This window comes from Labrus bergylta, chromosome 24 (genome assembly GCF_963930695.1).
Source record: "Labrus bergylta chromosome 24, fLabBer1.1, whole genome shotgun sequence".
Lineage (NCBI taxonomy): Eukaryota > Metazoa > Chordata > Actinopteri > Labriformes > Labridae > Labrus > Labrus bergylta.
Genome location: NC_089218.1, coordinates 4,308,002 through 4,329,137, shown reverse-complemented (window position 1 = coordinate 4,329,137; position 21,136 = coordinate 4,308,002). Strand labels below are relative to the sequence as shown.

Here is a 21,136-nt window from a genome sequence, read left to right as displayed (position 1 = left end):
TACATAATTACAAAATCAAAACACAACAAACATATTTCCTTTCAGATGGAAAAGACAAGTTTTTATATTTTTGTTTGTCTTGGTTTCATTTTCGCAAAGCTTGTCAGTGAACACCGGGTTAAAGACAAAACGACGCTATGACTTTGTTGCCGTTACTTTTATATTTAATTTCGATCGTTATTACTTCTGTTAAGCGTTTGACCAAATGGCTTTGCTCAAGTTCCCTGGAAGAAAATCCACGTGTCATGCCGCCTCAGCTTTTGTCAGAGCTGCCTAAGAAAACAGAAGTGGAAGTGTGTGAAAGGTGTAGATCTGGCTGATCAAGCTTTGGCACATATTGCATCAGTCATGTATGAAAAACAGTTACAGTGAGATTTGCAACCATCCGTTATGAATAGCTTTATTAATTTCCACTGTTGTTGCTTTGTTGTTGAATGTGGTTGTCCTGATTCTTAAAGGACACAAAGGTCCGTCAATTCAAGATGTAATCATCAAAAGGCATGTTTCCAACTTAAATCAGATCTCAAGTTAATAAAAAAGTGAGGTTTGTTTCTACCAATTTAAATTTCTGCTGAAGCAAATGACAACCCTTGAAGATAAAGATACGAGTGAGTCACTGGTGATTTGAATTATTAAATCCTTCTAGTAACAGGATCAGATTATTCAAAATGTATCCTGATAGTTTGACATTTTCTTTTGAACCACTGAGAAAAAGATGAAACCTGTTAACTTTTCTTGCACAGCTAGGCTAAGCAGTATTTTAATAATCAGGACAACTCGTATAAAAAGGTCTTTTTCATAAAACATAAGCTGATGTTCTAAAAACAAGGGCAGCCAGTGCAGAATTACAAATCTGTTTTTATTGAGAAAGCGACACAAGCTCGTCTTAAAAAAAGGGAATAAAAGAAAAAAAACACTTCACCAACAAAAAACAAAAAAAAGAAAGGAAAAAATAACTTTGTCATCAATTCTGGGGTTAAAGGTGGAGGGATTTGGTAGGACACAGGGTCAAGTCTGGGCTTCTTTCAGAATCTTCCAGAGCGCTCTCGGTCCCTCGATCTCCGCCTCTCGCCGCGGTCTCGCCGTCGGTCCCTGGAGCGAGAGCGTCGTTCCCGGGAGCGCGATTGTGAACGATGCCTTGTGTGAGATAAGAGAAGGACTCATTTATGAAGACACACATCAGACAAATACACAAAATTTCTTATTCAAATGTTCTCTACCTTTTCCTGCGGCGGCCGTACAACTCCCTTCGAAGTTCCCGCGATATGGGCTTCAGGTGCATGAAGTTGCAGAATCCACCTCGGGTGCACTCTCTGGAGGGGAGAAGAAAACGGGACATAAAAGGGTTAAAATTGGCTTGGAATCTTGGAGCAGCGCCCCCAAGGAATAACTCCAACACATGCCGAGGAGCATGCCAGCCCACCAAGCAAAACATCTGATCTTGGTCAGCCCCCCCCTCCACTCTGACTGCATCCTATCATTGGCCGAGCAAACACGCTGCAATCCAATGGAAAAACACAGAGGGAGTCGTAAACGTGAAAAAGCTGAAGTTTCCTCCCAGAGTGGAAAGGACAAAGTTTATCTGTGCTTTCAAGAGACACCGTGATGAGTCACACTGTGTCCGTGCGGCTGGTAGCATTTCAGAACCCCGCTGGAGGACACGTGCAGGCTGACGGCAGAAGACACTTTTATCGCCCTGCTGCCATGACATAATTTACATGACAGGGTTCCTCAGTGCAAACCTGAGCCTTTAGACCTCCATCTGACCCCCTACTAGTGCGACAGCATGTGTGCGGTTTCTTTGCATGTCCAGGTCATTTCCACAGCCATTTAAGAATATGCAACATGTAATGAACCAGATTCCCAATCTGTAAACTGAAAGAGCACAAATGACTTTTCACTGAGGAAGCCTGGAGTTTAAGGCTCAGCCAGCCCACATTATAACACAGAGTTAAACATACCACACTGTTCTGTATCATGTCAGATATCTCACTCCCTCTGAGTGCACCTCATACTATATTATACCTCATATCAAACTGTGTGTTATTCATCTGCACCGCTGTTTATTAGCTTTGTATTCATCTCATCTATTCTGTTTGAATTCTCATTTGTACTTACCTACTTGCTACTTGTCTTTGTGTTGCTGCAACGCCCGAACTTCCCCTCTGGGGATCAATAAAGGATGATCTTATTATCCTCTCTTCACTTCCGCTAACACCACATGCCTTTCCTGCTTTTACCTGAAGCCCTTAATCGCACTAGAAGTAAAAAACAACAGCTCCTTTCATAAATGATAACGTGTTTGGGTTTTAGCTGGACTGGTTTGGCAGCTGCAGCAATGATTTACGGCTGTTTCACATCCACTGGAGTGTAGGACAGACACATGTTTTATGGAAACAGATGTTCAGGTTTTACAGCTGTTATCAATATATACTAATATGTCTTCACTGACAAGTACATTTGAGATATATTCTTCTCTTCATTCATGTCTGATGGTCAAAATATAGGAATCATTTTCTCCCTTTCAGTTAAAAAAGAAAGAAACGACTTACCCCATTTCATACTGACGACAGCAAGCTTCCCTGAAGTCTGTGACGGGGGAGAGCTCGGCGTGGATGGGCTGGGCGTTAAACCAGCGGTTGTTTAGGTCCGTGACTGCTTTCTCTGCGTCCTCCTCGCGTCGAAACTACGCACAGACGATACGATCACACTTAAGATTACAAACAACTCGTGGCAACTAATGGGACAAATATGAACAAATTAAACTTTTATAGAACATCTGCACTGAAAATTGAACGTCCAACGATCCTTAGGGAGCTTTTTCTCAGTCATTTTGACTAGAAATGACACAAACACACCTGTAAGAGACACTCTCCACTAACCTTTACATAGACATTGCCGACTAGGTGGTCGCCCAAGTTATCGCACACGTTCATCTCTTCCACCTCCCCATACTTCTCCTCCATCTCTGTGAACACCTCCTGCCAAAAGAAATAAGACAACAATAAGCAAACTGTCTGCCCTTCAAAGTGTAATCATAGCTTGTCTTTTTGTGTCATTAACGCATCTGATCGACAGTAGTTAAAGTACAGCTGTCACATAATCAGATGAGTAAGTCTTTGCCCCATTGTGAATTGTGCAACGTCAGATAAACACCCTCCTCATGTCACCTGGTGCAAATATGTGGAAATGAGGGCGACGCGCTGGCACAAAGGGTCACTCACCTCGAAGAACTCGTCGTAGTGCTCCTGCATTTCCACATCGCTCACGGCGCCTACGAAAAAAAAAAAAAAGGTCAACAAGAGGACGTTGAAAGGCAGAGAAAGAAGGATACTGGTGGCAAAAGAAAGTCTTCAAACTAGTTAAACTGGAGCAATATAACATGACGCTTGTTGCTTTAATGTTTAAAACCTGTCAACACAGATTAGAAGTACTTTTTTATTTATTATTGAATAGAGGAAAAACAGTCTACTCTGCCATATTTCAGCTTTAATCTGCACTTGGACCTTTTCTAAGAAGCATGTCAGAATCTAGAGCTTATCCCCTTTGTGGCCTTTTCCTGGTTAGTTTGAAACTATTTGGCAATGTTCTACCTTTCTAAGCATAACCCTTCTGCAGCATGATTTCATTTAGTGCAGGAAGTACACTAGAATACAAGCATTTATCACATACGTCTGTTCTGTTCCACTAAGGAGAAGTCAGGGGGAGCTGTCGTAGATGTGTGCTATGTGTGTACTCCGTGTGTGAGGTAGTTGAATGAGATTAGATTTTAAGTCTAACATGTTCCAAATGATAAAAGGATGTGACAACAAAGCTGTGCACAGAACTGCACGACACCACGGGGCCACTTTTTCTATCTGCAGGGAAATGATGCAGAGGACATGTTCCTACAGTTTTCTGTGAGGGGGGTTGGTGGGGAGGTGGAGGGGAGGTGTGTGATCTGTGAACTAAGTGCAGTCAGTGCTGGAGGCTCCTGCAGATGAAGGGAGAACTTACAGTGTAAACCATCAGCAGACTGGGCAGTTTTCAAGGTTATGAAGGTAAATGTTCAAGAGGGAAATGGTCTGAAATACAAAACGTAAACTTTTGTGACAGAAATCAACCAAAAGAAAAAAAGAAGAGCTGGGGAAGGAAAAAAAAAAACGTGATTAGAAATCTTGTGACGTTTAGTTCATATTGAATAGCTTGTTAGATTTAGAGAATAATGAGAGCGACAGGGCTGCGTTCAAGTTCTCAAAGACAGGGTTTATCATGCTTTCTGAAGGCCGTTGCGTTTCGGGGATTTTTTGAAGTCCCTTGTTTTTATTTATGTTCCGTTAAAGACGATGGCATAAGCACATTTGTTTAGCTCGTAGAGGAATGTGAGCTACACAAAGTAAATCAACGGAGGTCATCACAAAGACCCACATGATCAATGTTTTTGAATTTTTTGCACCATGAGGGATTTTATTCAAACCATTTATCTAGACTTGTACGGCTTTGAAGCAATATTACAAAAGAAAAAAAAGCCGGCATCAGTAATGGGTTAAACACATCATGTGGTATCAAAGTCTCCTGAGTTGCTGGGTAAATAAATGTAGACACAGAATGGAGGTGAGATAACTCAGAAGAGGTCTTTCTTCAGTAAGCTGCTAAAGGACTTTTGACTGATGCTTACGTTACACTACTTAATTAAAATATTATCGCAGACTGAAACCAATCTGAACAAATTCAGTTGATGCATGATTCAAATTTGGAGCCCGAAGCAAAACAGACAAGTCACCCCCAGGCACAAACACACTTACCTGTATGGGAGGTACTGCTTCAGCCCTACTAGACCGTATACACCTTCAACAAACAGTTCTGAATATTCTACCACCGTCAACACAGTCAGCACTGTTTGTTTGTATTCGGGTACTTCTGTGTTGTTAACGCGCGAGCTTCACAAGGCCGAGGGACAGAACGTGTGAGTATCACAAGCAGGTGTCTGCGTATGCGTGTTGGTTTTAGGCGATAGCCCGTGAAGGGGCGAGATATTTGGTTTGGGATAATTCAGAGATTAGACGGTGCACAAACTGGCAAGGGTGAAGCAGCACCTCACACCTGTCGTTACATGTGAGCAGCACTTCTGTCGAAAAGGGGGGCTGACAAATGTTTAACTTACAGCGAGAAGCGTCAGCCGTCTGGGCGCTGTTCTGGGGATTTCGGTAGATGTTTTGGATTAAGATGGTCTGCGGAGGAAAGACAGCACACAATCAGAAAGAAATAGTTTGAATAAATATCTATTTCTGACAACAGCTATTTGTTTGATCCTGTTTTCATAGTCTCAGAAACAGAGGGGAAGATGTTGATGAGGGCTCGTCTGTTACGCTAAACTCTGGCATACTCAGACATCAAGTGGAGTTCTAAAAGGCTGTAAACCATCCTGGGTTGCAGCAGACTTGTGTTTGTTTCTCACACTGACTCCACACGTACACATAGTAGTCTCCCTTCACTCAACCACAAAATCTCATGTCATGAGTAAACAAACTGTGATGATAAGAGTAGAACTGCTTGGAAAATAAAAAGGCTAAAGTAGAAAAATAACAAACAAAACATGTTTTTACACACATGAAGCAAAACAGTCACAGGGCTTGTAATCATCTCAAGAGAACATGGTGTCTACCAGGCACTCAGGGTTAAACAAACATTAGACTCTTGGGTCTGAAGCCAAAAAAAAACAACAAGCCACGGCGAAGACAACACAGAGCACAGCCAATTGTATTCACTCAAGTTTTAAGTTGTTTACAATACTTTTATATTAAAGAAAACAGCTTTATAAATTCTAGAGTTCAAAACCATCCAATAGCTGATTAGGTGGGTAAAACTCTACAAGACATTGAAACCAAAGAGGCGCCTGAGTCCTGACAGGTGACTCGCAGAGATCTGTGTCAGTGAAGCCTGTGCTTAGGTGCAGAAGATGTACGATCAGTAATTCAAAGCAAATCTCCTCCAAATGAAGCCAAACACTGTGGTGGGATCCTCACCTGGCTGAAGGTTGGTTTGTTGTGCAATCTCGAGCAGCGGTCTCCATGTCTGCACGCTCCAATTTTAAAATAAAATGAACAATTGACCCTGGACAGAAGAAACAGTGAAGTAAAAGTTAAGAGTTGACTTTAAATATATAATATTAAATAATAATACACTTTATTGTGCTTGTGAGGAAGACCAGAGAGGATAAGAGGAATCAATACGGGACTCAGGTAACCAGGGCATTGACTGGAATAGCAGAGCGGGTCGCCGTAAGTGACAGGAGGAGACAATATGTTATTTGTCTCAACTGATTTGCTGTAAGTCAAATCATTCTCAAAATAACACAAAATCCAATAATTCCTCAGTGAATTTCTTTGGATAAAAACCGGCACTGAAGGGTTCTGAGATCTGAAAACAGCACTAAGTGATGTGTTGTTCAGGGCTTTATCTGCTCTGTATCTGTTACCATACTGGTGTAATAACAAAGACTGCATTACTAAGAAAAAGTAGTGAGAAACATGAGAAATACTTCATTAACACCAGGAGGAAACTTGGTCGTTACAGTGGCTTTTATACACAATATAGCTGGAGGAAATATATAGTTTACTCACATACACTGGTAGAAAAATAGAGAATGATGTATGGAATATAACAGAAATAAACTATGTCAGATAATGCTGATTTATTGAAAAATATTGATTGATTGATTGATTAAATCTATTTCAGACATATCAAATAAAATCAAACATATCAAAAATACAAAACAAAATGAAAAGCACGAAAATACAATAAACAAAAAACAATGTTCAAATTATTTCACAAAAAAAGAAAATTACATATATTCAATTGATATGCCTGAAAAGGAGTAGGAAGAAGTATAAAACTTATTTAATCCTACCCCTTTTCCACAGCTCAATAATTAATATTTATTAAATTAAATCAACTTCCTGTGTTCCTTATAATCTCTCTATATATACACAATCTATCTATATACAATTTGCTACACAATATTTATGATACCATATTTGATATTTACAATCCAATGATTTTCCCTACATATATACAACTTGATATACTATGATTTTTTATAATTTATATATTTATACACTCCATATATCTATACATATCTATCTGTACAATTTGATGTACTATATTTACATTTTATATATTAATACAATCTTTATATCTATACAGTTTGGTACAGTATGTTTACTATTATACATTTGATACAATCTATATATATATATATATATATATATATATATATATACATACAATTTGATATAGGCTACTATATGTACAATTTACATATATATAATACACATTAACATACACCTGTGTATACAAAACTTGTAAACCCAATTATTATTATTGTTATTATATTTATTTTATTAATATACCTCATGTTACCAAAATATTGTGACAGATATGTCTCCTCTTTCCGACACTGAATGAGAAGCAGGTCGCTGCCTCGGCTAACTTTACCGTGTTGTATTGTTGTACTACTGCCTGAAACAAGCCCTTAATGAACGACAATCAAAGTCTGAATCCAAGCAGTGCACTAATGAAACACATGTACACTTTGAGAAACTGAACTGAGTCATTTCTCTCTCTGAGCCAAACAGAGAGACTAATGCACGCTTTTCTTACCAGCAGGCTGGACTATTGTAACGCTCTCCTTTCTGGTCTTCCTAAAAACACAACAAATCGGCTTCAGCTACGACAAAACTCTGCCGCTCGAGTACTGACAAAGAGCAGAAGGAGAGCACACATCACTCCTGTTTTTAAATCTTTACACTGGCTGCCTGTTAGTTTCCCTTTATTAGTTTATAAAGCATTACATGGCCTTGCACCAGACTACCTATCAGATATGATTTTAGTTTATGAACCAGTACGGCCCCTCAGATCCTCCAGTTCCTCTCTCTTAGTTGTTCCACAGAGAAGGACACAAACCTTTGGTGATGCTGCTTTCAGCTGTTACGCTCCGAGACTGTGGAACAAACCTTCCTGAGGGTCTGAGAGGAGCCCACAATCTTAAAACTCATTTATTCAGTCTGGCTTTTATATATTGTTTTATATCAATTCAAATCTTAACATTACTGTATTGTCTTTTTTATCCTACGACAATTTTAAATATTTTCCTTTTAATTATTTATTTTAATACCTTGTTGCTTTTATGTGTCGTATTTTATTTTATTTTTATAATTTTTTTTTAATTCTTATTGGTGAATAAGATAAATAAAACAATAATATAAATAAATAATGATAAAAATATTTATTTTAATATCTTGTTGCTTTTATGTGTCGTATTTTATTTTAATATATTTTTTTTAATTCTTATTGGTGAATAAGATAAATAAAACAATAATATAAATAAATAATAATAAAAAATATTTATTTGAATATCTTGTTGCTTTTATGTGTCATATTTTATTTTAATAAATATTTTTTTAATTCTTATTGGTGAATAAGATAAATATAATAATAATATAAATAAAAAAGAATAAAAAATATTTATTTTAATATCTTGTTGCTTTTATTTGTCGTATTTTATTTTTATACATATTTTTTAATTGTTATTGGTGAATAAGATAAATAAAACAATAACATAAATAAATAATAATAAAAAATATTTATTTTAATACCTTGTTGCTTTTATGTGTCGTATTTTATTTTATGTTTATAAATATTAGTTAAATTCTTATTGGTGAATAAGATAAATCAAATAATAATATAAATAAAGTATAATAAAAAATATTTATTTTAATACCTTGTTGCTTTTATGTGTCGTATTTTATTTTATTTTATTTTTATAAATATTTTTTAATTCTTATTGGTGTGCATTAGTCTCTCAATGATTTTATAAACTACTTTTTGTCAACAACTTTTCTGCACTCTTGTAAAGCACTTTGAACTGCAGTTTAATTTGTCTGAAAAGTGCTTTATAAATAAAGTTTTGATTGATTTGACGAACACCAGCTCACAGGCTCGTTTATTCATCACGACGTTTCCTGATCAGGAAATAAAGTACAAAGTTTGCTGCTTATGTTCACAAGCTGGCCGAAAAACTCTTAAAATGTTTTGAAAAAATGACACATTAAGGAGAAAATCAGCACCAAACATCTGCAGGTTCGCTCAGAGTTTCATTCAATACGTTAGCAGAGAGTTAGCTTCTTCGTGCTAATGTTAGCTTCAAGAGGATATTCTGAAGACCTGCGGCTTTAAACTGAGCCCCACTTGAGTCCAAAAAGAACCACTGCAAACAAACTTCTTATAAATATGCTCCTTTAGGCACCACATGACATGTTTATGAAATAAAACTTACTTGTCTTTCTCTGTGCCGAAAATGGATGCCAGGTACTCCGCCATTTTCGGCTAGTTGTTGACGTAGAGATGAACGTCATTACGTAAACGGAATGCACATGCGCAGACGCGACAACTTCCTTTTTTTTTCAGTCAGGCTTTTAGTATGGAGGACGAAAAGTGCCAAAATGAAATATATAATTTAATTAAATAATTAAATGTGTCATCAATTATTTAATATTGGAAATAAATCAACAAATATATAAATAAATATATAATTATTTAATTAATTCAATGCATGTGTTATTAAATAATTAAATAATTATTTAAATGTGTCATTAATTATTTAAAATTGGTAATATATAAATAGATGATTTATGAAATAAATAAATAATTAAATAAATGTTTAAATAATTATTTAAAATGTTCATTCATTCTATGTAAAAACACATCTATTTATTCCACTGTTTGTTTAATTATTTCATGTTTCCTGCTCCAGCTATGATTTAGAGTTGAACCTATCACAAATTGCTATAAGCAGCATATTAAGATAACAAAGAGAAACAAAACAAAAATATTTAATAACATAACTTTAAATAAATCAAATCAACATGAAATAAATACAATTACATTTATTTTTCCAACTTTTTTAAGAATGAAAATACATTTTAAAGGCATCTTTAATTTCAGTTTGTTAACAGATCATAATGATTCATTTGTTGTGCTTACCTACATACAAAAGTCCTTCCTCAAATGGCCACAAGATGTCGCCACAATCAAGCAGTTTTCACTTTTTCTTCTCAGATACTTCAAGTAGGTGAGTATTTTTTTCAATTTTACTCCACTAAATTTAATTTGAAAACTGCATTGCAGCATTTGACAACACCATCATAATGTGATGCCGAATAGGCATATGAAGCAAACGACTATAAGTTGTTTTTTTTAGTTACAGGTTTGTGACATCGCCAACTCCCCTCACACTCCTCTCTGTCCTGGGTATGTCATGTGTAACTTGTGGTGGAATTTCTGTAGTTATTTAGATTATAATGTACAGATGTCATTAGGTTTATTGTTCTCTAATGTCAGTCAGACCTGACAGAGTTCAGCTGTTATTAGAACACCAAGTACAGCCTCAGAGTGTCAACTGTTCTTCTTGATATCTGCAAGGATGTTTGGTAGACTTATTGTCTGCTCCAGAGTTATTGACATCACAGTTTAGTCTAGGTGGGTCAATGTGACACGACCCTGATAACGATAATGTCTTTTGGGATATATATGCGATGCCTTTCGAAGAGTTCTGCAGATGTGAGTGTTCATCTGATGTTTAAACTTTCATCAGCGTAAGCCGTCCGAGTCAACTGAGTCTTATTGTGTGAAGTCAAGTCTTAGTTATTTCCTCAACATAACTCTTCGCTCTCCACAGAAATGTAAAAAAAAAAAAAAAAAAAAAAAGCCTCAATAAGGAATAAGGAAGCTGGCCTGGCATTACGGTGAATCACTTTTTTTTATTGATGTCCTCATTAATGCCTTTACTCTTCTACAAGTTGGGGCTCAAGAGATTAAAATGTAAGCGGCAGAATCTGCAGCATCCTGACTTTTTAGGGAGCCCAAAGAACTGCAGATCTTACATTTCCAATAATAAAGAACGTTCTGTGATATACGTAATCAGACCATGTTGTGTAAGATTTGTGGACTGCTCCTTTAAAACCTGAATGAGGCTGATTCATTGATAAATACACAGTTCACAATTTGACCTGCTACAGACGCTTGATACTATCATCAGAGAGGGCATTAAAGCTCGTCTGCTCTGTGAACTGTATATCCTCCTCAGAAACCACACTGCTGTTGTGCACGAGGCCGCACAAGTTTGCAGGAGACGCAGATGGTGCCGATGAAAGGAAAGGATCGGGGAGAGGAAGTCAGCTTAAACAGGTCCAACCACAGACACGGTTTCAGAGAGTTTGAGCCAAAGTGAAGTGAAAAGAGAGGTTAAGTGAGAGAGGAAGACTGTAGTTACATATGAGGTCTCTGCGTTCGCTGTTGTTTTTTTTAAAGCAGGGTCAGCACCTAAAAAAAAAAAACGCGGAAAACCCCCAAAGCTGAGATGTTCCTCCACTTCAGACCTGCAACTTTTGCAGAAGGAAGACCACCCACCGACCTCTACTCCCCTCCTGCACTCTCACGCCCCTACTTTAAGGTGGAAAGAGGTAGAGAGCAGAAAGAGGAAGCGGCATGAAGCTGAGAAGCTTTTACCTTGTCTTCAGTACTTCTCTGTTTTTTATAACCAAATAATGAAACACAGAGGAACTATTCTCACTTGGGTTGACTGCGACTGAGAGGTAACAGGAGGGTTTACAAGAGTCGCCATCATGAGGCCTAACACCTGCTGGACTCGACTGCATGTGTCCGTCTTGGCAGTGCTGCTCCTCATTTTGGAAGCTGACAGTAAGCTTTTTATATTTGCATCCTGTGCTGTCTCAGTGTTTGTGTAGTGTTCCCTCACCCCTCTCTGTGGCTCTGAACTTGTCACATCAGGGTTTTAACTCGAAGGTCAGCTTGTAAATCCTCTGGTAAGAGTCTGAGGCTTGACGTCTGTAGAGGCTGTGAACTCTGAAGTGCTCTTATTTAAACACAGCTGCATAGAAGGCAGGTAATGTAGTCTGAAAAATGATATGTGGAAAGTCATGTTTTAAAGATAGAAGTTAGAGTTGGCGGAAACAGATCTCTAAAAGTGTGCGAGCGGATAAGTTTGGTATCAGTGATCACGGTAATGTGAACATACCTTGCGTACCTGCCTTTACTGTACAAACTTTTAGCTCTAAAACTGACATTTAAACATCTTTTTTTCTAAAGCTGTAAAAGCTACTTTCACTTTGTTTCTTCAATCAGGTGTTTTCCTGTGGGTGGGAGCTTCATGGAAAGAATTACAGATTTCAAGCAAATGATTAACAAGCTCATTTTGATGGGGGGGAAAAAAATCATCGAACCTTGAGTATTTGAAGTGTTGAGTCACACTGGGGAGGTTAATAATTTCCTGTTCGACGTACTGTACCTCCGTCCTCAAAATACACTGACGTATAATCTTCAATGTAAAATAGAAAACATTGTCACATGTGTGTCGTTTATTACCACCGACCGCAGCGCCTGTTATTTGTTAAGCCTCCTCTGTGGTTTCCTTTGGGCATAAATATATGTTGGTGGTTGATTTACACAGAAATACAAAAGCACTCCCCTCTGGAGGACAGGTTTCCATCTGTCCCGATGTGTTTGTTTCTCTTGTACATTTGTTTTGGAGTCTCAATGTCTCTTTGTAGTTCTTTTGTGTTTCTTTGTAGTTCTTTACTTTACATTTTGTTGTAGTTTTTTTTGTCTCTGTTTAGATATTTGTGTCACTCTCATGTTGTGGCTCTTTTGCCGCTGCAGTTTTTTTCTTTGTAATTGTTTATTTTATATGTGATGAGCATGTTTAACACCTGTGGAGTTTCCTTTATACTGTATCTGCCCTTATGTTTGTACAGTCAGCCATCAGCTCTGAAAGTGAAGAAAAGTTCCCATGAAAAACAGGAAATTCATTTCTCTGTAAAAAAGAACTGAAGAAAACTCATCACAAGGTCCATCTTATAGACATCTACAAAACCATACATTGGTTATTATTTACAGTCACTTTTTTTAACGGGACATTAAAAGTTGTCATTGAAATTTTGAATCGAACATTTTCAGATTTTAAGCTCAAAAATCCGAAAAGCAGATATGAAACCCACCGCTTTGTCACCTGCTTTTTCAAAAGTAAGAAAATGAACTCTAGCGCCACATTGATGAGCAGTGGAATATCTGACGTGTGAACACCAACACACTCAGGTGTTAAAAGACAACTCGAAAATGTGCAGATTTCTAAGATTTACGTAAAACACATAGGGTTTCACTGGTGCATGTAAAAGTTCAGGTATGTGGGTTTTAAGTTCCCCCGGAGACACCTCTTTAGGGTCTTCTGGTTCCTTCATCGGCTGCGCTCTCATGCAAATAATGTTTCCACTCGTCACATGAAACTTCACAGAACCTTTTTTTACTCGTGTCTTTTCTCTTTTGGATTTACGTTGTTCATCAGGTTCATCTTTCGATCATATCGTGTTAGACTCATCTAAATAATCTTCCTATGTGTTTTTTATTTGTGTAATCCTTGTTTTAACTTCCTGTCACCATGCACTTCAGGGTTTTAAAGGGACCTTAAAGGGGACATTTTTTGAAGAATCCACTTTGACAGTGTTTTTGAACATATATTTCAAAAACTCTGGTGTTATTTTATTTCATCATAGCTGACACCAGAATTTATTTGAACATGGATGAAGGATGAGCTAACCTATTCTGTATGTTTGTTGTCTCTTTCCTTGCAGGTACAGATGAATGTGAAGTTCAAATTAAAGTACGCAGCAAAACAAAATATAAAGCTCTCCTTGGAGAAGAACTAAAGATTGAATGTCCAGTTATACTCTGCAACGATTCACCACCTGAAATTTCCTGGATTAAACTTGAAGAAACTGGTGATCCTATAAACATTAGCGGGAGAAGTCGCTTCAGATCAGAGTGGAAAACTTTGAAGCATTTAGAGGGAGTTTCAGTTTTGATCATTCAAAACTCTGTCAGAAACGACTCAGGTATATATCGGTGTAAAAGTGGTTCCATTGTTGGACATAACATCAATGTTTATCTCAATGGTGAGTGTGACTTTCTTATTAAAAAGTATTAAATGCATCTGATATTAAATTCCCCTTATTTCACATCTTCATGCCGTTAAGACTTTCAACGTTATTTTACAGAGAGTAGTGAGCCTAACAATTCAACACAAAAGAAAGACATAAGTAAGACATGTTTATGTTTAGTCATTTTTAAATCTAAAGCAATGTCTTTAATCCATTTCAACACTGCCTTTATAGAAAAAGACATAAAAGGAGTGAAATGTCTTTCTTTTATTTTTCAGACGGCACCCATACAGATGCTGAACACCTATGGATGTACGTGTACACCGCTGCAGGGATTGTGGCATTCGTCCTCGTTGTGATTCTTGTATCTCTTGCGTCGATGCGAGGATGTAAAGGTGACTTGTTTACATTTTATCCAGGATTAAACGCCAATATGCATTTTAATTAATACATTTATAAAGTGACTAATTTCACCAAATTGTCAACTTGCAGGAAAAGCAAAGAGCGAGAGGATAGAGGATAATCATGTAAGACAAGAAATCATCTCAAAAAGCTGAAATTCAGGAGGGGGCGGGGTTTGGTCACATTTTTTAAGCAATTTCCATTTTTTATGTTTGTAGTACATGGCGATCCCAATGGTCGAGCAACCCTTCCCAAACCCCCGCACCCAGCCTTCACCAAGAGGAAGTCCGTCTCTGCCGCTGCCTCAGAGATCTATGCGGAGAAAGAAACCGCTGCCACAACCCATCGAGCCGCCATCACCCAGAGACAATGAGTGTGTTTACAGCAAGGTAAAAGTAGACAGAGATCAACAGAGGAATACGCTGGAAGAGAACGGGGGCTCTGTTGTGTATGCCGCCCTCAACCATCAGCTCCCAGCCAGGCCTGTTGCTCGGCCGAGGAGGCAGAAGGAGGAGTGTTCAGAGTACGCTGCGATCCGTGTTAGAGACAGCAGCTCTTAGACCACTGAGGGACTTTTCAAAATGATAGAAAACCAAAATGAAACTGCCACAACGAGAGATGTGAATGTTGGACGGACACAGATCTCAAACTATCTTTTTTTGTTGTTGTTGCACATCCAAGATCTGAATTAAGGTCATGTAGCAGAAATAGTCAGAGGCTGTTGTTACGCATGCACAAAACTCCTGAGAAGTTCCAGAAATGTTGAATGTCAGCCGCATGTGTGAACTCACTTTTTTCATCGTAAAATCTGAAAGTGAAGTCTGGGGGAGCTGATGTGTGAACGCGGCAGGAAATATTCAATCACTGTGAGACAGAGCGAGGGAGTGGGTGAACTTCGAGCCCGTCTATCCAGTTTGTTCTTTTCCTGTGAATGAGTGAAATGTTCTTGAAGTTTTCAGGAGTGCATGTGTGAAAACGGCTTTACAAACCTTTGACTCATCATACGACGATACGAATGACTAGCTTCTGTGCTTTTATGTGTCACAGCCTTTGAGAAAAAATGAATGTGATTCTTTTACCCGCATACTGAGAATGTATTGATTAATTCATAATCCGTGCAATTAAATACACAATGACTGCTTGATTTGACATCAGTGCTGACCTGCCTCTTTGAATGTTTTTACCATTAAACAATCTCATGCCAGGGTAGCAAAGAGGTTAACTCAAAACACCAGGAAGTCTCAGGTGAACTGAGATGCCAATGTGCTGAAAATCTCCTTTTTGGATGTTAAGTGAATGGACTTAAGCGTGTCTTTGACTACTCAAAGTGCTTTTACACACCAAAAAATGTTTCACTCATATTACGTGATAATAATAACTGTAAGCTGTAACACCTGCAAACTATAACTTTATGGCAAGCTAAAATAACACTGTAAGTTGGACATCAAGTCTACTCACAGCATTATTTGAAAACAAAGGCTATAAAGGCAATTCTCTCTCACACTCACACACACTCACACACTCACACACTCACACACACTCACACACACTCACACACACTCACACTAGGGTGACCACCTCCAAACCAGCAAGGACGAGGTTGTGCACAAAACTCTATAAGCTACTATTATGATGCATGTTTTTTAAGTCTGACTGAACAAAATGAGTCCTGTATTAATTTCCTATGTTGAGCATTTGCACACTTTTAGCCTACAATTTCCCCAGATACTATTGAGTGAAGATGTACACGCATCCCAAAACACTTTCATTGATAATTCCACGGGCTGTCATCATTTCTGTGTCATTCCAGTGTCTTTCTGACTGCGGGCGTGTGGAGCCTACGTATACCTGTCTGTCTGCGCAAAGACATTTGATAGGTTTGCTTGTTGTACTGCGTCAAGACAGTCGCTATTCTGACCTCCTCCTCCTCAATCTGTCCCCGCTGCTGGGTCACGTCTCTCTCCTCCTCCTCCTCCTCCACCTGTGCACTCGATGGGACTGCTTCTGCACATGTCGACTGCCCTGCACCCGCTGCTGCAGTCAAACTTGCAAACATATTAGTGATTTTGGCACATTTTGCTGCATCCACTTGTTGTGCTTTTGTTGTTTCTTATCCATTTCACACTCACTCACTTCTCTCCAGGGGCGTTTCTAGGTTTCTGAAACATCCGGGGCTTAGCCCAGAGGGAAATGGCAAATGCGCACGCACAGCCACACATTTTTTTGTTTGCTTTATTTCACATGCAAAATTTTTCATAATGCTTTACCTAAAAAAACAAAATACTCAGTTTATTATAGCTTTAAATAACTACCTGACTGCTGTGCTGCTTATCCCCAGACATCTACAGTTCCATTCAAAGTTATTTCAGAGTAAAATGAATACAAGTGAGACAGACCTGACATTACCTCTATGGATCTGACTGGGGATAGGTTAGGTTAATTCACTTGAGGTGGTAAACAGTCTGGTTATGTTTTGTTTATTCTCTTGGTAAACTATCTCGAAGGATGAGGCTGTGACGGTAAATTTGACAGCGGTGCGTTCAGACACACTCGGAAATTCCATGGTTGAATATGGAGATTTTGTTGCTCTGTTGTCATGCGGTAAACGAGGGGCGTTCAAGGATCGTCGGAAAGTTGCATTTTTTTTTATTTAATTTTAATTTTTAATTTTTAAAATTATATTCGGGCTAATTAAATAATATCCGGGGCTTTAGCCTAGTGACGCCACTGCTTCTCTCCAACTCCGGTCAGCTTAATGGCAAAATTTGATAACCTTGGAGAGGGGAGGGGCGGGCCGAGGAGGGCTGAGAGATTTCATTGGACTAGCCCAATGTCTTTCAAGAAAATCAACCAATGGGCTGCGTTTCCTGTCTCATATACAGTCGTGGTCGATAAAAAATAATATACTCTTTTAATTAAATTATGACAGCCCCGGGCCGGCCCAACAATGTGCATCAGCCCACCGGGTATTGCCCGGTACGCCCAATTGGCCTGTCGATGCCTGTTTTACACCACAGGTTACACTCACTGCATTCACACTGATGACAGAGGCTACAAAGCCCCCATTTAGACAAATATCACACATAAACCAGATAACAGGAAGTAGAGTCGACCAGAAGACATTTACTGCAGCGTTTACAGCAGACCATCAGTTGTTTGACAGAGCTTACAATCTGGTTCTAGACATTTTTTCACCATGACACCAAAGTCCTGCTTCACCATCCTTCATGTGTCCATCTTGGCTGCGACACTTCTCACTTTGGAAGTTTCCTGTAAGTTTTTGTCTTTTTATTAATGGCATACTCTCAATGGCAGCAGCTGCGTGTTACTGTCTTTGTGGCTCTGTCACTGCGTGATGTGTCGACAAATATTCCTCAGAAAAAATAATGTTATGTGAACTGAAAAGGTATTAAAAGTACTTATAGTGAGGGTGTATATTTAATAAAATCTCCAGAACGCAGCAAAAGGCTCAACTGTGTACCGTTAAAACTCAACACGGAAATGAACTGGATATGAATTTGGAGGAAACAATTTAAATTGTGGTGAAGGAAGGATTACCTTTATAGAGAATTGTATATTGTTGGCAGAGAAAACCTGAAATGCAGTTTTCTACATGCAAACATATTTAGTGATAAAAATGACCAAATGTGTTAGTTTGGTAATTTCTTGCCATTTTTTAGACTTTTTGGTCTCTTTATATCGGTTAAAAGTCGACAAATGCAGCATGGCAAAACAGCAGTGTATCGGCTGAAGTCTGTACTTCCTGAATTCAGACAATGGTGGGGATCTTTTCACCTTAAATTTAGCCTCCATGAAGCGAGGCTGCCTTATTAAAATGAGCAAACCCCATTCTCAACTCTGACTTCAACACAAAGTACAACACATGACTTCCTGCCCTGAACTTTCCATGTAGCTGCTGCAACAATGAACAACAAATCTATTGAACTGCTTTTACGTTCTGTCATCATTAGCTGGTGTCACATTTTTGAGAAAGTGAGTTGCCTGTAATTTTTTTACTCTGATAATATTTTGTTTCATCTTTAGCTGTCATCAGAATTTAATTAAACATTCCAAAAAAAATCATTGAAGGATGAGCTAACCTATTCTGTATGTTTGTTGTCTCTTTCCTTGCAGGTACAGATGAATGTGAAGTTCAAATTAAAGTACGCAGCAAAACAAAATATGAAGCTCACCTTGGAGAAGAACTAAAGATTGAATGTCCAGTTACGTTCTGCGACGATACACCACCTGAAATCTCCTGGGTTAAACTCGAAGAAACTGGTGATCCTATAAACATTAGCGGGGGAAGTCGCTTCAAATCAGAGTGGAAAACTTTGAAGCATTTAGAGGGAGTTTCAGTTTTGATCATTCAAAACTTTGTCAGAAACGACTCGGGTATATATCGGTGTAAATGTGGTTCCAGTGTTGGACATAAAATCAATGTTTATCTCAATGGTGAGTGTGACTTTGTTATTAATCTAATGTGTCTTTATTGAGTTAAACTGCCTACAGATACCCTGATACAGCCACGTAATAATCAGCTTGAATATAACAGCTACGCTCCGAGCTCCTCAAAACATGTCTGTGAAGTTTCTTGTTCTAAATCCACTCTGATCCTGTATTTGATCACGTCTATAAACCCCTCTATTTCAGCCCTGCTCAGAACAGGCTGTTTCTGTGGCTGTACCTTTAAATATGTAAATGAGCTGTGTCTGACCACGCCCCCTCTCTGGAAGGGCTTGGGTGTACTCGGTGCTTTCTCGCTCCATGCCCTATTGTTTACGGTGAGAAGGAAGACTCAGAGGGCAGAACAAACACCTAGCTGTGGGAGTGTCACCCACCTGGGGGAGGGGCTACTGCCCTTTGTGATGTCATGAAGGGAAAATCTCCAAAAGGCCTGTTTGAGCACACATTTTCTGAAAAGTGGAGCAGGCAAAAGACAGAAAAGAACGGACGTTTCTCATAATCGGGGGGTTTGTAAACAGACTAGAGACACATATTAGTGTTAGAAAAACATGGAGAAGTGTATTTTGCATAATATGTGACCTTTAATGTTTTTCAGATAGTGTTGAACTCATCACCGACCAATCGACAACTTCAGAGCCGTGTAAGAAGCCTTCAATCTTTTTTCTGACCTTGATAACTATGGGTTACTTTATTAACTCTGATGCTGAGACAAGTGTCCCCTTTTCACAGGGAGACCAGAAACTGAGGACGCTTTCTGGCCTTTTGTGTATCGTGTTGTTGGACTCATGGTGTTTGTCGCCATAGTGATTGCTATGTTTGTCACCTCACAGTCTTTGCGTAAAGGTGAGACTTTTTATTTTACACGAGTGTTTTTATGAGCCACACAGGCGCTCTGCAGACCTCCAGCTGAGGATTTAAACTAAGGACCACACATTGTGATATCAACAAATATCAAATTATGATCGTTTTTTATTTCAATTCAAGGTGTCCGATGTGGAGGAGGATCCAAAGACACACCAGCAGATCCAAACAGCCAGCCTTCCCATCAGGCTTTGCCCATGGATCATATCTATGATAGTGTTCAGTAGTCCTCATGTCAGAGGTACAAAGTTAAACGTTACAATGCTGGGTTAAGAATATACAACAGCATTTATTATTGATTGTTTTTTGTGACTCGTGGAAGTCAATTTGTGCTTGTGAATTTCTGCAAATGAACCTGTGGTGATACAAGAAGTGACATTTCTATTGCTTTCAAACCGCTGTATATGAGATCGAACCTGTGTGTGTGTGTGTGTGTGTGTGTGTGTGTTTTGCTTCCTCTGTAGGTGACAAACTTTGTGCACAAATCCCCTGCAAGATATATTATTTTGGTTATCTGTATCGCATTGTGGAGCAGACGCACTGATGCCAGGAAGCAAAATGTAACCACACGTCACATATTGAGAGACAAAAGACAAGAGGATGTGTCGTAACATGAAAGAATACGCAGCCCTCAACTTATCACCCATCTGTTCTAGGGATCTTATTTCACTCTAAAATATAAATTATAAATGTGATTTTACCACTTGACATACAGCCCAATATTAAAGATTCACTGAAGAAATCTAGTTTCTTAAACTGACTAATGAAAACAACAGCCAACCTATCAGTCAAAGCAGCCCCGCCAAATTATAATATAATAACTAGCTTTCAAAAAAGATTTTTCATAAATTCTTAAAATTCATAAAAATTCACCCTGTAAAGTTTGTGCAAATAAATAAATGAGCTGTCAGAACCAAACCTGTTTTGTAGCATTTCTATTGAGTATGTCATGGTTGGAAACGACTGAATTTGATGAATATCTCTTTTCATATTGCGTCTTTATGTCGGAAACATCCACATGTGCACATCAGATTGTGTCTTGGCTTATTACTCATTACATGCAAATAAAAATACACACGTTCCAAATCGGCTTTTTGTTTTGATTGATTCAATATTGCACGTGTTGTTTCGTGCTAATGCAGCGATAATGTTCCATTCTGTGGTTTCATCACTTCATTGAAACTAGAACAAATTGCTAATGAGTTATGCAAATGACATTCAATATGAGTCACCTTGACATCAACGCTCATTAATAAATGGTCAACTTGATCCACTTCAGTTTGCTTATCAAGCTGGTGAAGGTGTGGACGACGCCAAGGTTTTCATTTTAGACACTGTGTACAAACGCCTGGAAAAACCTAAATCCCATGCCAGACTTTTATTCGCTGACTTTTCCTCAGCTTTTAATAAAATGC

General features: G+C 38.4%; 2 protein-coding genes and 1 long non-coding RNA gene across 4 annotated transcripts; 2 read left to right on the top strand and 1 right to left on the bottom strand.

Annotated features, from left to right (window-relative positions):
• Nucleotides 1-840: 840 nt before the first annotated feature.
• On the bottom strand, nucleotides 841-9,408 carry LOC110001330 (splicing factor U2AF 35 kDa subunit). The gene is made up of 8 exons (XM_020656814.3): nucleotides 9,317-9,408; nucleotides 6,006-6,093; nucleotides 5,144-5,210; nucleotides 3,225-3,274; nucleotides 2,883-2,981; nucleotides 2,553-2,686; nucleotides 1,221-1,313; nucleotides 841-1,137 (listed from the first exon to the last, which is right to left on the bottom strand). Exons 1-8 carry the CDS (start codon nucleotides 9,358-9,360, stop codon nucleotides 1,026-1,028), a joined length of 687 nt encoding a protein of 228 aa, XP_020512470.1. The 5' UTR covers nucleotides 9,361-9,408; the 3' UTR covers nucleotides 841-1,025.
• Nucleotides 9,409-11,197: 1,789 nt separating this feature from the next.
• Nucleotides 11,198-15,542, top strand: LOC110001331 (B- and T-lymphocyte attenuator). Of its 2 annotated transcripts, XM_020656815.3 has the most exons (6): nucleotides 11,200-11,739; nucleotides 13,686-14,006; nucleotides 14,109-14,150; nucleotides 14,270-14,386; nucleotides 14,484-14,518; nucleotides 14,612-15,542. In XM_020656815.3, the coding sequence occupies exons 1-6, from the start codon at nucleotides 11,664-11,666 to the stop codon at nucleotides 14,951-14,953; spliced, it is 933 nt and encodes a 310-aa protein (XP_020512471.2). In that variant the 5' UTR covers nucleotides 11,200-11,663; the 3' UTR covers nucleotides 14,954-15,542. The 2 variants fall into 2 exon arrangements, with proteins under 2 accessions (XP_020512472.2, XP_020512471.2); XM_020656816.3 differs by lacking the exon at nucleotides 14,109-14,150 and having other exon boundaries at nucleotides 11,198-11,739.
• Nucleotides 15,543-19,513: 3,971 nt separating this feature from the next.
• Nucleotides 19,514-20,807, top strand: LOC114918384 (uncharacterized). Its single transcript, XR_010665561.1, has 2 exons — nucleotides 19,514-19,703; nucleotides 19,845-20,807. It is a non-coding gene; the product is annotated as an uncharacterized lncRNA (long non-coding RNA).
• The last annotated feature ends 329 nt before the right edge of the window (nucleotides 20,808-21,136 follow it).

What these genes read in the sequence shown, in the direction of transcription:
- LOC110001331 (XM_020656815.3), top strand. Translation starts at nt 11,664, where the DNA reads ATGAGGCCTAACACCTGCTGGACTCGACTGCATGTGTCCGTCTTGGCA. An exon ending in CCTCATTTTGGAAGCTGACA is followed by an intron (nt 11,740 to 13,685) that starts GTAAGCTTTTTA and finishes CTTTCCTTGCAG; the next exon opens with GTACAGATGAATGTGAAGTT. An exon ending in GTCGATGCGAGGATGTAAAG is followed by an intron (nt 14,387 to 14,483) that starts GTGACTTGTTTA and finishes GTCAACTTGCAG; the next exon opens with GAAAAGCAAAGAGCGAGAGG.
- LOC110001330 (XM_020656814.3), bottom strand. Translation starts at nt 9,360, where the DNA reads ATGGCGGAGTACCTGGCATCCATTTTCGGCACAGAGAAAGACAA. An exon ending in ACAAACCAACCTTCAGCCAG is followed by an intron (nt 5,211 to 6,005) that starts GTGAGGATCCCA and finishes TTTCCTCCGCAG; the next exon opens with ACCATCTTAATCCAAAACAT. An exon ending in TCGGCAATGTCTATGTAAAG is followed by an intron (nt 2,687 to 2,882) that starts GTTAGTGGAGAG and finishes GTCTGTGCGTAG; the next exon opens with TTTCGACGCGAGGAGGACGC.